Source organism: Myxine glutinosa, chromosome 9, assembly GCF_964187855.1.
Source record: "Myxine glutinosa chromosome 9, kmMyxGlut1.1, whole genome shotgun sequence".
In the NCBI taxonomy this organism is placed as follows: domain Eukaryota; kingdom Metazoa; phylum Chordata; class Myxini; order Myxiniformes; family Myxinidae; genus Myxine; species Myxine glutinosa.
The window spans coordinates 17,486,317-17,503,888 of NC_136269.1; the positions used below are offsets into that span (position 1 = coordinate 17,486,317).

General features: G+C 44.7%; 1 protein-coding gene across 5 annotated transcripts in view; it reads right to left on the reverse strand.

Annotated features, from left to right (window-relative positions):
• Positions 1-246: 246 nt before the first annotated feature.
• Positions 247-17,572, reverse strand: part of FBXO21 (F-box protein 21) — a 36,529-nt gene continuing 19,203 nt past the window's right edge. For all 5 annotated transcript variants that reach the window (XM_068129545.2, XM_068129547.2, XM_068129546.2 and 2 more), the window contains exons 6-12: positions 16,389-16,522; positions 16,010-16,143; positions 15,289-15,468; positions 9,956-10,091; positions 5,650-5,840; positions 4,009-4,166; positions 247-926 (exon numbers count right to left, since the gene is read on the reverse strand). In XM_068129545.2, coding sequence (XP_067985646.2) covers positions 760-926; positions 4,009-4,166; positions 5,650-5,840; positions 9,956-10,091; positions 15,289-15,468; positions 16,010-16,143; positions 16,389-16,522 — 1,100 coding nt within the window. In that variant the 3' untranslated portion in view covers positions 247-759. The remainder of the gene's footprint in view (positions 927-4,008; positions 4,167-5,649; positions 5,841-9,955; positions 10,092-15,288; positions 15,469-16,009; positions 16,144-16,388; positions 16,523-17,572) is intronic.

Sequence of the window (17,572 nt, forward strand, 5' to 3'; positions counted from 1 at the left end):
GATGTTCCACGGGTTTCGGCTAGTTTCAAATAAAAGGGAGTTTCCTGCCACAATTAATGATGAATTGCAAAAACTTTCTACATCGTTGTTACCGAAAAATCAAAACATCAAGGCAACAAGATTGAGGTGAAACAACACACCTTGTGATTAACCCACAGAGTAAATTAACAAATCATCATAAACAGCTCACTTATGATCATGTACAATCATACCCGTCAGATAACAACGTAATCAAGACGTTTGAAGTAACATTTCCAGATCTTTATTGTGGTACGAGTCTTGACGTGCTTGCCTTTGTTTGATGCTGTCGATGGGTTTGCGCACACCTCTGACCTTGTGTAGGTCGGACACCATAGATGGTGATACCGTGTGGAGTCGAACAGCTCCACGAATGTTGGCAGAGATGTTTAAAGAGCAGCGCTGCTCTTGTTGGCAGTGCCACCCACGGTCGACCTTGGTTATACCATGTGGGTAGTCGGCTGAGAGCGAGCCGTTAAAGCAACTGCGGTTCCTTTATTTTTTATACAACACAATTACCTGCCTGGAAGCTCAACAGGCAGAGATAAAGAACAGACAAACGGAACCTGGCTCCACTGAACCAAAAATATTTTCAGGATTACACAACAATACAACAGCAGTGCAAAAACCTTCTTCATTATCATGACAAACCGCATAGTGCGTTGGCCACACCGGTCCTGCACCGACAATGTGGTTTCATCCGCCTCACCCCGTGCAGCGGCACCGTGCGGCCTTCCACATTCATTGACTTGCTGCACTCAGTAGCTGCTTCACTACATTCTCATCATCTGGGTATAACGCAGCCATCTCTGGGTTGAGGGTGTAACACGTTCTTAAAAACGCCGAGAAGTATCGGCCAACCTCGGGATGAGATACGGGCTTTGGATCAGGGTGCAGGTGCAGGTTTTCTGCACACAGGTGGGAGGGTAAACAAATGTGAGTCTGTGTTAAGGTACCACTACTCAACAAGACTAAGTCACGCTGTCAACCTCTGATGGTAACAACTTGCTGCTTCTATAACAAGCAACCAAAGCAAAATGGGCGCGGAGGGGCAAGATAACGAGGCTGGTGTTATACTCTCCTCTGAGTCCTCAGGTCCTTGGCTCGATCCTCCACAAAAAATCCAATGAAAAACTTATATCTGGTGTTGCACCGGCATGGGGGTACTGCATCTCCGAGCATACCATCCAGTGGAGGGGACATTAAACAAGCAGTCCATCGAAATCAGGTATATTACACAATGGTAGGTCTATGATAAGGTAATCCATTCTAAAAAGTTCAAAATCTAAACATCGAAGCAAACACACGCCCTAACAGGTGAAGAGCATCGAAATTGTACCAGCAATAAATTGGAGCAATAGGAATGATGAAGAAGAACCTCACTGAGGTTTTGAAAACCATCCCCGGGAATATTACCACAAGTCAACTACAACTGGAGGCAATGCGGGGTTCGGTGACGATTCCTGAATAGAGAACTTGGAACAAAACTCTGAAAAAGCTGAACAGTTTGGTCCATTAATTGTGATCCCTTACCGAAGAGGAGGTGGATACTTGGGGTCCCGTGGAGGACTCAGCTCCACCTTCTGAAACCCGCAAATGGAGATAACAACCAACGACACACACACACGCACACACACACACACACACACACACACACACACACACACACACACACACACACACACACACACACACACACACACACACACACACACACACACACACACAACAACAAAACCCGATGTTCTTGAGACGACCCTAGATCTACTGTAATCGACATACCCAAAGAGGGGTAATTACATAATGTGATGAGGCCAAAGAAAAGCGGAGGTAATTACATGATGAAATAGCATTTACATAAAGGAAGTGGCGATTCATAAAGAACAATACAAATAGTCAATGTGACGACCGAGGCAAATGGGGAGAAACTTCCATAACAAATGTCTTGGTAGCTTTTGGTGTGGAGTTCCGGATAAAGAGCAACTTGCCTCGCATGGCCCTCGCTTTTTGTTTCATTTTGCTTTGCAGGAACGAGGCTCCGATCAAGGTAAAACTGACAGTGGGACGTATATCAAGGGAATTAACGAATCGGAAAAGAGGAGAGGGAGGAGATAATGAACAGGAAAAGAGGAGAGGGAGGAGATAATGAACAGGAAAAGAGGAGAGGGAGGAGATAATGAACAGGAAAAGAGGAGAGGGAGGAGATAATGAACAGGAAAAGAGGAGAGGGACGAGATAATGAACTGGAAAAGAGGAGAGGGAGGAAATAATGAACAGGAAAAGAGGAGAGGGAGGAGATAATGAACAGGAAAAGAGGAGAGGGAGGAAAGAATGAACAGGAAAAGAGGAGAGGGAGGAGATAATGAACAGGAAAAGAGGAGAGGGAGGAAACACTGAGTACTGACATAGAAGAGGGAACAACATTGGAGAATAGATGGAGAAAAATACGGAGACCACCGCCAATCCTGTGATGTGAGAGCAGCAGACCTTATGCTTTGGCCTCATCACAAGAGAATCCAATAATTTTGAGAGCTTCAGATGCCAAAGAATCAAGGAAACACAGAAGTGATGCTGGGGTGCCAGCCCATAGCGGAGAGCAATACTCCATTGAGCTATGGACAAAGGCCTTGCAGACTCTGAGTACCTCTGATTTTTCCAAGCAAAGATTTGGATCGACGGAGAATCCCAATCTGCGGCTGCCTTTGGAGGCCAGCTTCGCTATATGGTCGATCCAGGAAAGAGCATAGCTGATGATGAGGCCAAGAAGTTCAAGAGACTGAAGTTTTGAAATGAATACAGGGTGTTTCAAAAAAAGTGGACTGTTTGAGCAGCCTGATATTCTGTCGTTTCTAATGCTATACCCTTCTCTCTTGCAGGTTATGGTGGTGGTGGTGGTGCTATGCCATTTCTAACAAGTAGTCAGTTGGACACTACGTCAACTATGGTGTTCACAGTGGAACAAAGAGTGAAAATCGTGACTTTATGGTTCGAGACAAAATCCTACGTGCAGATGCGCCGACGAAACTGTCAGTATTATAATGTTCACACCCGCAATGGACCTTCCAATGGGAACACTCAGCACTTTGTGGAGCACTTCCAAGAAGATGGAATAAAATAATGAATGAACGTTTTAAGGCCATTTTTCCCCGCTAGGGCGGGGGTTAGCCTTGCGGGCCCCATGACAATCATGGTTCCCTGTTTGAGGCAATGTTTTTATGGCCGGATGCCCTTCCTGACGCCTTCCAAGAAGATGGAAGCATGAAAAATCAGAATAAAGGCAACAGTGACCACCCACCAAGTGTTATCAAGGACCAAGGAAGCATTGATCTTGTGAGATTCTGCTCTTGGAAGTCCTAAGAAATTCCACCGTCGATGTTCCAGAGAACTAGCAATCATCTCAGCCTCATCTCTGTGGTGCATTCTCACTACTGAACTCGAGCTCTACCCTGACATCACATCTGTAAAGCATAAACTAACTCTGAATGACGTGGCAAGATGGGTAAGGATGTGTGAGTGGTTCAGTGACCGAATGGAAAGGTACCCGAATTGGATGAACACCTTGTGGTTCAGTGATGAAGCAAACTTCCATTTCTCTCATTCCAAAGGAAATCATGGTTCTTCGATGTCGTCGATGGGAGATAAACGAGGGACGAACACTTCCCCGGTGTAATCGCCGTAATGATTGGCATGACAAACAGCGAATGCTGGCAGCTCATTCTGGCAAAAACCACCCGAGCATTCGGCCAGCTCAATATACCCACGTGATGCACAGTGTGCTCAGATGTGAAGGACAAGCGGGTTCATGCAGTAAAGTTTCGTATGGAAGGTAAGAGAGTAAGCAAACTAAATGGAATGTGTGAATGAAATTTGGAACAATGGGCGAAGAAGCCCACCTTGATACAATGTACGGTACAGAATCTTCAGTGTGTCTACGCAGAGTAACAAAGCAGTGAAACCGTCAGAAAGCAGCCATTAGAGGAAGTGTGCCACCTTGTGCAGCGTAGCGACAAGAGCCGTCCTCCACGAGGACATTGTAGAAAGGTTGGTTGGCACTCCCGGGGAGTCGATTCACACCCATAGTCCTCTGCCACTCCTGGCCCATTTCGCAGTGCACATCCCAGTCGTAGATCACACACATGTAGTCATACCTGGCAAGGACAATGATAATGTTCCAGCTGTACTTAAGACAGGAAAACATGACGACTTTAATAAATCTTCAAGCTTCATACCCTCCGGGAACGAATAAAAATCCAACAGCAAGTTGGCAGGTAACCTTTTTATCAACGGCTACCCTCCATTCCAGCAAAGGTACCTCTGTGCCTCAGAGCCCCACTCCATCCCCACCCCTCCACAGCTCTTTAAGGACACACGTGTTCTTCCCGGAACTCGCTCCTGATGAAACTCCCATGAACAGGCTTAGTGCACACCTTTAATCCCATATTCCACTTTTCTCCCAATTGTTGGATCTACATTCCTGTTCAATCGCACTCTTCCCTCCAGGGCTTCAAAGCAAGTGCACCACCATCTCATGTCATCCACCATCCCTACCCCTTGATCTTTATGACCCAATGAACTCGACCGAACCCAATCGAACCCAACCCTTTTACATGACAATGGCAACGTTTCCTCCCCTCCTCTTCCTGTTTATTCATCAACTTACCTTGGCTGTTGCATCCACCAGTCACCTCACTGCCATGCTCCTCCACCTACACCTCATATTGCCCCATTAATCTACCTGTGCCCACCACTGCCCCACCCATCTACCTGTGACCCAACAGGTCTGCTCATCGACCCATGTCCTGTTCATTTACCTGTGCCCCCACTGTCCCGCAGTCAGTACGTGACCTCATTGCCCTCCATCAACGGCTCGGATAAAATACAACGTACCGACTTGGATAAAATACCAACATATTGTACAATATACCAACACACACACATATATATATATATATATATATATGGATCCGGATTCAGATCTTCACCAAAATCAAAATGATTCGTCCTTGTCACACACAATGTTATCCACCAAGTTTTGTCCGAATCCATCCATAACCTTTTGCGATATCGTGGTATGTATCGGTTTTATCCCTTTCAGTCAATGTCAAAGAATCACTTAAATTTTTTTTGTTGGAACCGGAATCAGATATTCACCAAAATTTAATCAATTGTTCCTCGTCACACAGCCAACCTCTTCACCAAATTTCGTCAACAAACATTTGAGATATCTTGTTCACAGACAGACAGGCAAACAGAGAGGGGCGAAAACATAACCTCCATCCACCTTCCTTGGTGGAGGTAATCACATTTTTGGAAGGGTAAGAGGAAGAAGAGGAGAGAGAGGTCCTATAAGAAGAAGGATTAGAAGAGGAAGCATGACTATTGACTATTCAGTCGTCCAAAAAAGAGGAAGCGCATTCGTCCAAAAAAGTAAGGACGAAGACAATGGAGACCAAGAGAAAGAGAGAGAAGAGTAAGAGAATAAGAGGAAAAGTAGTAAGAACAATAGGCAGAATGACCTTTTGTCCTCTGTTTTTACAAGTGTGTCCATGACCATTTAACCTGCCAAACGTAGGGATCTTTTTCAGGAACGCAAGCGTGACCACAATGGAAAAACCCATCACCACACTTTACCTTTTGTGCTTCATCACAAGCCCAATGGCAAAGCGCACCCGCTCGGTGTCAGGGTCCATACGCCTCTTCACGCCAACCTCAGTGCCACCTGCAGGTTTGGCACGTCGTTCCATGGCCTGCTCTATGAGGTGCACAACGATGCCCTGCTGGAGAGGATCTACAACATGTATTTGTTGAAGACTCTCAATGACCTGGCAACCAGAAAAAAAACAAAAAAAACATCACGGCTCTGCACATGATCCAAATAAGCTGTAACTCAATCTTGTACATTGGAAGCTAAACGCTTTGATGAAGTCATTCTATATAATAATAGCGTAAGGACTCGACTTTGTTATCTCTTTTACGCTGCACCCAGTGACCCGATGCCCACGGCACGAATGGATTTACGATCTACGAACCGCACTCTTTGTTTATCACGTACAGCCATACTCGAAAAATCTGAATTAGTCGACGTTGGGGCCCAAAAGCATCCGATTAACTGCCGATACGACGCCATCTTACGACGCCATCGTATTGGCGTCTGCTGGGCGAAGGCGAAGCAAGCCGTCCGCTGATTGGACAGTCGAAGGCGACAGCAAGCCGTCCACTGAATGGACAATCCAGAGCATGCATTTGTGCCGGTGTCGGCGATCGTTGTTCATATACGCACTCTTCATTCTCATCTTTCTTCCTAACTCTTACTCGGACAAGCAAATCCCCTATGCCATCCATAATGGTACACTCTATCCATACACCACATCCTCCCTTCCGTGGATGTTCCACGGGTTTCGGCTAGTCTATATAATAATAGCGTAAGGACTCGACTTTGTTATCCCTTTTACGCCGCACCCAGTGACCCGATGCCCACGGTACTAATGGATTTACGATCTACGAACCGCGCTCTTTGTTTGTCACGTACAGCCATACTCGAAAAATCTGAATTAGCCGACGTTGGGGCCCAAAAGCATCCGATTAACTGCCGATACCACGCCAGCTTACGACGCCATCGTATTGGCGTCTGCTGGGCGAAGGCGAAGCAAGCCGTCCGCTGATTGGACAGTCGAAGGCGACAGCAAGCCGTCCACTGAGTGGACAATCCCAGAGTGGTGCTATGCCGATTCCTATTACGAATCCATTCATTTTTCAAAAGTATATCGTAGCGTTGTCATTTAAGTAGATTGCAATAAATACGTTGTTCATATACGCACTCTTCATTCTCATCTTTCTTCCTAACTCTTACTCGGACAAGCAAATCCCCTATGCCATCCATAATGGTACACTCTATCCATACACCACATCCTCCCTTCCGTGGATGTTCCACGGGTTTCGGCCAGTCTATATAATAATAGCGTAAGGACTCGACTTTGTTATCCCTTTTACGCCGCACCCAGTGACCCGATGCCCACGGTACTAATGGATTTACGATCTACGAACCGCGCTCTTTGTTTGTCACGTACAGCCATACTCAAAAAATCTGAATTAGCCGACGTTGGGGCCCAAAAGCATCCGATTAACTGCCGATACCACGCCATCTTACGACGCCATCGTATTGGCGTCTGCTGGGCGAAGGCGAAGCAAGCCGTCCGCTGATTGGACAGTCGAAGGCGACAGCAAGCCGTCCACTGAGTGGACAATCCCAGAGTGGTGCTATGCCGATTCCTATTACGAATCCATTCATTTTTCAAAAGTATATCGTAGCGTTGTCATTTAAGTAGATTGCAATAAATACGTTGTTCATATACGCACTCTTCATTCTCATCTTTCTTCCTAACTCTTACTCGGACAAGCAAATCCCCTATGCCATCCATAATGGTACACTCTATCCATACACCACATCCTCCCTTCCGTGGATGTTCCACGGGTTTCGGCAAGTTAATATTATCTTTCAACAAAACTATGAACCATAGACCAGGTGGAGTGCATAAATTAGCATGCTCCGTATGTCACGATGGTGGTGGAAGACAATGGATTGTGGTGGAAGAAGAAATGAGAAACGAGACTTGGCTAAAGGTGGTGGAAGAAGAAATGCGGGCAAGGGGGTTACAAGGGGAGATGCAGAAAATAGGGCAAAATGGAGAAGATTGTCATGGGGACCGCAAGGCTAACCCCCGCTCTAGCAGGGAAAATGGCCTTAAAATGCATGTTGTTGTTGTTTGTTGTTGTATGTCACGATGAAGAATGGGGGGTTTGAATGAATGGGTGGTGAGGGAGGGGGGGGGGGGTTGTGGTTAACATGTGGTGAGAGGGGAGTTGGAGTGAACAGGTGGTGAGAGGGAGGGTTGGGAAACACCAATTTCTCTATCTTTTGATTGAAAGAGTTATGCGTCCGTGACGTCATGTAACAGGAAGTCGACTGGAAGTAGCTCATTTCCATGAAGTGAAAATAGTCCGAATTTAAAACCTGATTTTCAGGATTATTATTCTCCCCAAAAATGTATTTGTATGCTAATGGACCAGACCAGGAATATTATCCTCTAAAATCTCAACCATATCTCTTCAAAAAATTTCATCATTGTGGCCCTTCAAGAGGAAGATTCTTCTCACAGGATGTCTCTGATTATTCCGTGTCTTTTTAAAACGATTTTCTCTGGAGTTTCAACTGCTCATTCCCACGTTCAAAAGTCTTTCCTTGAAAAATCAGAATCAGTCACTCACTCGGCCTGCATGGCCTTTGTCTATCTCCATGTAGTACTAATCTCCCCATTGGTCTGGAGTCCCAGCATTATTACATCCATCTTCTGGATTCTGTGGAATCTAAAGGTCTCACAATTAGTTGTTTTTTTTTTGTTTGTTTTTGTATACAGAATCGAGGCTCGTGAAAGAGCTAACATTTATTTCACAAACAAATCAACCAGACAAACAAAATATATAAAAAGAGGGAGCGGAAGACAAGATGGGGAGAGAAGGGGAAGCACACAAACACAACATTTGAGAGCAGGGAGATGTGTGGGAGGGAGAGGGCTTGGGGGGAGGAGGCGTGGGAAGGGGGGGGGGGGGTGGGAGAAGTATAACACACAAGGACACCAAGGACTTCCAGGACAGAAGTTGGTATTTCAAAAAAGTGGAATTGGGGTGAAATTAGTGGGGGTAGAAAAGATCAAGGTTTTGGATTGGGGAAGATAAGAGATGGTGGTGAACAGCTGTTTTAAAGATCTGGAGGGTGGAGTGGGATTGAAGAGAGTGGCGGAGTTTGTTCCAGAGGCGGGAGAAAAGAGGAATGAAGGAGTGAAGGTGAGCAGAGAGTCTTGATTTTGGCAGTTTAACCATAAGAGGGTTGCAGGCAGATCTTGTGCGACCTGTAGGAATATTTGGGGAACAGAGCCCAGGAATCTCCCATGATGAGACCGAACCACAAGGAATGTTGCTCTCACATCGCCTCTCTGTTTTTCACTGCCTCTGCTCTCTCGGCCCACTGAGCCTCCAGGTCAACGACAGGATGTACACATTCTTCCAGTAAACGAAAGTAAACTGGTTTGTACCTGACTTCTCCCGTCTGTTGAACGACCTTCCTGCAGGCAGTGCACCACCATCTCATGTCGTCTCGCAGCTTTACCTGCAATCTTCTTATCCCCCATTTGACCTGCCAAGCCTAAACATATTACTCGCAGGTTGCTGCGTTTCCTCCCCAACCCTTCTTTCCTCTTTTCCTGTTCATTCATTTTCTCGCTTGTTGTGTCCAACTGTTACCTCACCGTCCCTGATGAGATCATCCCTGACGTGACCGTCCCTGATGTGTGTCATCTCATCACCCTGCTGTTCGATGAGCCTCGATCTTGGAAAAACTGAGTTGAGATATTCTGCCTCATCTTAAGCAGAATCTGGCTCGAGGCCATTTGAGGTGAGGGGTGGGGATGTAGGGAATAGAGACCTCAAATATTGGTAGACCACACTGTTAGGTGGGGAGAGGCGGGGGGGGGGGGGGGCGGAAGAATAGGAGCTGAGAGGAGTGTGTGGAGGGTGGGAAAGCATGGGGCGACGGGACATGAGGACTGGGGGCGAGGGGATGCGAATAGACAAAGACCGACACAGATGGAAAGACATGGGTGGGAAGGACAGGGTTAACAGAAGGGTTAACTCGTTGTACTTATTGAAGCACATCATTAATCGGATAGTTTGCTTTCTCGTATTCTCTCTCCAGAAGCTGGCATCCTTTATGGAAGTCTTCTGGACTTGATCTTACTTCTTAAAATTGCGGCATCTTCACAATGTCTTGTGATTTTTTAAAGTCTCGCACACATCCCGTCCGCCGTCTTCACAGCACAATCATTTTGATCCCATGAAAACGGGCTGTGGTTATTACCTGTGTTCTCTCATCCTTTCTTCTCACCTGTTCAATGTCAATGCAAAGGTGCAAATAAATCCTGGCCTGGAGCAGCCTGTACTGGTAATCTTCTGGAACAAGGGCCAAGTAAAGAGACAGGGAACTACGCGCCAGCTGGAACGTTCTGTCTCCTCCTGGATTCCTGTATGTGCACAGAAAAAACAACACTGGGACCATGCAGACAGATTGCGCCCTATAGATAAAAGCAATGTGTAAATGTATCCCAAAAGTGTGCTGCACACTGTGGATCACACATTTTATGATAAAAACTCCTCTACTTGCACACTTGTACTCTGGCAATTTGCCAAATACCACGTATCTAGATCTTGATAAAGTCTTCGTGGTGCAAGAGCACTCTTGAAAACCAATAAAAATAGGGGCGATACCCCTGGCGCTCACCTGGTAGAATAAACAGTATACTGCACTGACTAAAGGTATTTTAAACCAATTTCAATGGTTGCTAGAAGACAGGGCAGCATGTGGAATCATACTAACATAATCATAAGACTTGCAACAGACAAACAAAAAAAATACCTATTTTGGGGGACAACCCCCCCTCTCCCCCCTTCTCTCAACCCAATATACCTCCGAAAGACCGCAATTTCTCTAATGCCTTGAACAAACATTGGTACATCATGGGTGATTAAGGTTGTGGTGAAGTTTCATCGAAATTGCTTGTGTACAGTCACGTGAAAAAGTAAGTACACCCCCTGTAAAGTTTTGACTTTTTCAACATATTTCAACATACAGCTGTTTGATCTTCATTTCAACAATATTGATAGATAATGGTGATATAATATAACAAATATCATGAAACATTTACATTTTGTAGTCCATTGTATAATTTAAATAAACATAAATGCAAATTTCGCATGTGGAAAAAGTAAGTACACCCCATGTAAAGTTTTGACTTTTTCAACATATTTCAACATACAGCTATTTGATCTTCATTTCAACAATATTGACAGATAAAGGTGATATAATATAACAAATATCATGAAACATTTACATTTTGTAGTCCATTGTATAATTTAAATAAACATAAATGCAAATTTCGCATGTGGAAAAAGTAAGTACACCCCATGTAAAGTTTTGACTTTTTCAACATATTTCAACATGCAGCTATTTGATCTTCATTTCAACAATATTGATAGATAAAGGTGATATAATATAACAAATATCATGAAACATTTACATTTTGTAGTCCATTGTATAATTTGGCTAACCCCCGCTCTAGCAGGGAAAAGGGCCTTTAAAATGCATGTTGTTGTTGTTGTAGTCCATTGTATAATTTAAATAAACATAAATGCAAATTTCGCATGTGGAAAAAGTAAGTACACCCTTGGCTCTAATAGGTGGTATTGCCCCCTTTGGCAGAAACAACCTCAAGTAGGCGTTTCTTATAACTGTCGACCAGTCTCTGACATCGACTGGGAGAAATTTTTGCCCCCTCCTCCATGCAGAATTCTTTCAGCTGTGCGATGTTTGAGGGGTTTCTTGCATGCACAGCTCGTTTCAAATCCCCCCATAACATCTCGATGGGATTTAGATCCGGGCTTTGACTTGGCCATTCCAGAACCCCCCATTTCCTTCTTTTCAGCCATTCCTTGGTGGATTTACTGGTATGTTTAGGGTCATTGTGATGTTGCAAGGTCCACCTTCGGTTGAGCTTCAACTTTCAGACAGATGGCCTCACACTATCCTCAAGCACCCTCTGGTACAATGAAGAATTCATAGTGGATTCTATGACGGTGAGCTGCCCAGGCCCTGATGCAGCAAAGCTGCCCCAAACCATAATATTTCCACCACCATGCTTTACAGTTGGTATCAGGTTCTTGTGGTCAAATGCTGTCTTTGGTTTTCGCCAAACATGTCTTCTGGTACTGTGGCCAAATAGCTCTACCTTTGACTCATCTGTCCAGAGCACATTGTTCCAGAAGTGCTGGTCTTTGCCCAGGTGTTCATTGGCAAACTTTAGTCTTGCCCTGATGTTCTTTCTGGACAGCAAAGGTTTCCTCCTGGCACACCTCCCATGTAGATCAAATTTGTGCAGCCTCTTTCTAATGGTATACCCGTGCACTTTGACATCAACAGTGGCAAGAGCTACCTGTAGGGCCCGTGATAATATTCTGGGGTTCTTAGAGACTTCTTTCAGCATCTTGCGGTCTGCTCCCGGGCTGAACTTGCTGGGGCGGCCTGGCCTGAACAAGTTGGCAGTTGTTTGGAATCTTCTCCACTTGAAGATGATCTTCCGGACAGTCGAATGATTGATTTCAAATTGTTTGGAGATCTTTTTAAATCCCTTCCCAGACTCATAAGCATCTATAACCTTCTTTCTGAAGGCCTCACAGAGAGCTCTTTTGATCTAGGCATGGTGACGCCGCACACTTCAACAACAAAGAGCAAACCAAACTAAATGTCTGAGGTTTAAATAAGACAGGTTCCTCCAAGATCCTCTCTAACGATGTTCTAATCATTTGCACCTGAGCTGGTGCACCTGATTCTAATTTTAGGTATTTGAAGTAGTGATAAATGTAGGGGTGTACTTACTTTTTCCACATGCGAAATTTGCATTTATGTTTATTTAAATTATACAATGGACTACAAAATGTAAATGTTTCATGATATTTGTTATATTATATCACCTTTATCTATCAATATTGTTGAAGTGAAGATCAAATAGCTGTATGTTGAAATATGTTGAAAAAGTCAAAACTTTACATGTGGTGTACTTACTTTTTCACGTGACTGTAGTTTCTGGGAAGAAAGCAAATACCTATTTTGGGGGAAAGCCTCCCCCCCCCCACCCCTGTAGACGCCCAAAGGGGCAGGTTTTTTTTTTCTGCCGTGAACAAACTTTGGTACATCACGGGTGGTGAAGGTTGTGGTGAATCTTCATCGGAATTGTACGTGTAGCTTCAGAGAAGAAAGCAAATACCTATTTTAGGGGGTTGTTAGGGGGTATTTAAGGGGTATTTAGGGGGTATTTAAGCAAATACCAACCCCCGTAGTCCCCTTCAGACTTGAATTTTCTTAGTGCCATGAACAAGCTTTGGTACATCACAGGTGATGAAGGTTGTGGTTGAGGTTCATCGAAATAGTGTGTGTAGTTTCAGAGGAAATAGCAAATTCCTATTTGGGGGGTCAAGCCTGGACCCACTTTGACCCCTGGTAAACCTCCTTCGACCCCGATTTTTTTAATGCCGTGAACAAACTTTAGTCACAATACAACAAATATCATTTGTGCCAAATTGGGTCACAATCCCTTCAGCGGTTTCGGAGAAGTTTCAAGTGTTTACAGACAGACGGACAGACGGATGGACGGATTGACAGACTGACGACGTGCCATCACATAAGCTCACCTGAACTTCGTTCCAGGTGAGCTAAAAACAGGGTAGTTTGCAATTTCCGTAGTAGTATTAGTAGTAGTCGTAATAGCAGTAGTAATAGTAGTAGTAGTCGTCATAGTAATAGCAGCAGCAATAGTAGTAGTCAGGAATTATTTTAACTCTGCCACCGAAGGTGGATGGAGGTTATGTTTTCACCCCTGTCAGTCTGTCTGTTTGTTACTTGCCGGAAAAGATTCCGGCAAGTATGTTGATCGGTTGGTTTGTCTGTCTGTTTGTCTGTCTGTTTGTCAGTTTGTCTGTGCGCAGCACTACGTCTACACCGTTGCACGTAGAATCACCAAACTTTACACACATATTTGTCTTGCCCTGGAATATACTGTGCCCAATTGATGACGGCATCGGTCACGTGGTTCGGCCGCCATCTTGGAAAAACCGAAACACTTTGCACCTCTATATCTCCGAAAGTGCTGAATAGAAAAAATTGAGACATGGCTCATTGTAAAGAACTCTCCATGGGGAATAAAATATGTTAATGATGATGTCATCGGCCACGTGGTTCGGCCGCCATCTTGGAAAAACCGAAAAACTTTGCAGCTGGAAGGTGTGAAAACATTTTGTTACCGAGGAGACATGCTGAATGGAGAGGGTGGATCAGACTCGGCAACGGTTGCTCGAGTGAGATGTGCATGGAAGAAGTTTCGGGAACTGAGTGGCGTGCTGATGAGGAGGGGATTGTCGTTGAAGCTGAAGGGAAAGGTGTATGCTGCATGTGTGAGAAGTGTTATGATTTATGGGAGCGAGACATGGGTCATGAATGTAGAGCAGCAACGAAGGCTGGAAAGGGTGGAAATGCGAATGGTTCGGTGGATGTGCGGAGTATCGTTGAGAGAGAGAGGAAGACAAATGATGAATTGCGAAAGATGATGGGAATAGAGCCTGTGATTGATGCTGTGAAGAGGAACAGGTTGAGATGGTTTGGTCATGTGTTGAGGAAGGATGAAAGTGACTGGTTGAGAAGTGATGGAAATGAATGTAGAAGGAAGTAGAGGACGGGGAAGACCGAGAAAGACTTGGCTAAAGATGGTGGAAGAAGAAATGCGGGCAAGGGGGTTAACAAGGGGAGATGCAGAAAATAGGGCAAAATGGAGAAGATTGTCATGGGGACCGCAAGGCTAACCCCCGCTCTAGCAGGGAAAATGGCCTTAAAATGCATGTTGTTGTTGTTGTATTCACTGTAAATCGATTTTTTTCATATTAATGTAAAGACAACCGTTTTAGTCTTCGTATTGTCTTGTACGTTCTTATGCTGGTAAAACTGAACCTATTATTATCATGGAAAATCCTCAAAATATCCAAACTTTAAAGGTGAGGTTGGAGGAGAAGTGGACATGATCAGGTAAAGCAGAAAGTGAAAACCATACAGAGAAACATGGGCTGTGAATATTCCATGGTTGGGTGGTGCATTGCTAGGTGAGAGAAGGAGAGAAGAGGTGGTGGGGTAATTGGTGGTGGAGCGAGGGGGTGCGGGCAACAGTCGAAGAGGCAAAGGTAGAAAGGGGGTGGGGGTTGAGAGGGAAGACTGTACCTAGGCATCTGCATTTGTGGCAAAGGGTTTTCTGTTTCCAGATGGCAATGCAGTCACACACGTGATGAATGAATGAATGAATGAATGAATGATCGTTTTATGGCCATTTTCCCCGCTAGAGCGGGGGTTAGTCTTGCGGGCCCCATGACAATCATGGTTCCCTGTTTGAGGCAATGTTTTTATGGCCGGATGCCCTTCCTGACGCCAATGATGGTTAGTGTGAAAAGTATGATGGTCATATGTTCGGCAAGTTTTATCCAAAATGATGAAAGAATTGGCCTGTGCCAGAAAACGTCAGCAAAGATGTTGGTCCTTCTATGAATAATGTGATTCCCAATATTTATATTCCCACCAATTAGAAGGCTGGCATTGGGATGTGGGGGATAGGAACAGGTAAAACTCACCTTCTCCCCAGGATTACCAAGTTATTAGCCATGCGAGCGAGTACAGCTGATGTGGATGATGATGCAAAGCTAGCATCCGTTACAGATTCTTCCAGTCGAGCCAACCGATATACACTGGCGGATTGCACACTGCCACCCGAATAGGCGTCCACGTACGCAAAGTCCTTTGGCTCCAATGCCCTGCAATTAAAGAGGGATTGGGGTCATTAACGACGGCTAAGGAAGTAAACAAAAATTAGGAATAAACCAAAAGTGCAGAAAATAAATAAATAATAAATACCATTCATACCGATCACATTCCTGCCAGTTTCAAATCGGCTAAGATCACCCATTTGATGTTTTGGATATTTAACAACCTTGGTGTGGTGGGTCATTTTGGCAATAAATGCTTTGCTTTTCACACTTAACACAAACTATAGCAAACACCCAAGGAAGATTTGTTCCGGGTTCAGACATTGACAATTAAATAAATAAATAAATAAATAAATAAATAAATAAATAATAGGGCTGTCCATCTTTGTTTTCTCGATTTGATGCAAATTCGAACAGCCCATCAAATAAACAACAGGACAGAGCATATCGTAATGCAGAGCCTCACCAGTTATTTGTCTCGGAAGCCCCTTTCACGTACCAGGGGTGTTACGTGAAAGTTGACCCACACATGGGCACATGCACACGCACACTCCACAACAGCCCCTCCCTTTCAAGCGAAGGCAATTACCCATCGATTTGTGGCCAGCGAAGTATGAAATGCGAGGGGAAACAGACTGGTTCAAGATGAAGACCGAGGCACCGTGCGATGGCTGCGTACAGAATACACATGGAGATGGGAATGCCCTTCCGTCGCCGGAGAACCTGCACATAAAGCAATGGGATCCTGTTTCTTACAACTGACTGCCAATCCGGTGTTATCACATTTGCTTATCAGCTGCAAGTTGTGAGAAGTGCCTAACGATTGGCTTTCACATTTCTGTAAACAAGAATGTGGCTTGGCATTCTCAACTTCAGTAAATACAAGGACAGACATTTATATTGCACATGATACTCTCAAAGTATTTTGCAGACTCCCCATGTAGCTCAAAAACAAGAGGATATGTCACCTGGTGTAGGTACGAGTTCAGTGGGTTGTAATAGTCTTCCTCATTTCCAGTGAACCGCAGATGCTGGTAGAGAAGCTTGTTCAGTGCATCCAAGACCTGGCCTTGCAGTGCGATATTATGCATTTGCTTTCCACCTTTTGAAAAAAATCATCACAGAATAAGTTCTCAAAATGGTGTTGTAAAAATAAAGATTAAGACACACCCCAAACCACGCCTGGACTACCACTCGAGTTTCGTTATTATTCCCTTTATTGTGAAAGGGCTGTGAATCTTTCAACATATCCCTTGATCATAGTATCGCTTGATCATACCGAGCAACCAGGCCAGAAGAACCTTGGTCAGGGAGGTGACCAAGAACCCAATGACCACTGACAGAACTACAGAATTCCTTGGCTGAGATGGGAGAACCTGCCGGAAGGACAACAATCCCTGTAGCAATTCACAAATCTAGGTTTATGGGAGAGTGGCCAGGTGGAAGCCACTCCTGAGAAAAAGGCAAATGACGGCACGCCTAGAGCTTGCAAAAAGGCAGGTGAAAGACTCTGAAAGCATGAGGCAAAGGATTCTGTGGTCTGATGCGATGAAAATTGAACTCTTTGGCCTGAATGCAAATCGCTACGTCTGGCGGAAACCAAGTACAGCTCATCACCCATCTAACACCATCCATACCACGAAGCATGGCGGTGGCAGCATTCATGCTATGGGGATGCTTTTCAGCAGCAATGACTCAGAGACTGGGAGACTTGTAAGGATGAGGGAACAATGAATGGAGCCAAATACAGGCAAATACCTGAGGATAAACCTGCTTTAGTGTGCAAAAGACCTCAGACTGTGGCTAAGATTTACGTTGCAACAGGACAATGATCCCAAGCATACAGCCAAAGCAACACAAGAATGCCTTCAGAGCACAACCATGAAAGTTCATGAGTGGCCCAGGAAAAGCCCAGACTTGAATCCCAATGAGAAACTGTGGAAAGACTTGACGATTGCTGTTCACTGACACGCTTCATCGAACTTAACAGAGCTTGAGCAAATCTGCAGGACGAATGGGAGAAACTCCCCAAATCCCAATGAGCAAAGCTGATATAGACATACAGTGCATTCAGAAAGTATTCAGACCCCTTCACTTTTTTCACATTTTATTATGTTGCAGCCTTATGCTGAAATCGTTCAAATCATTTTTT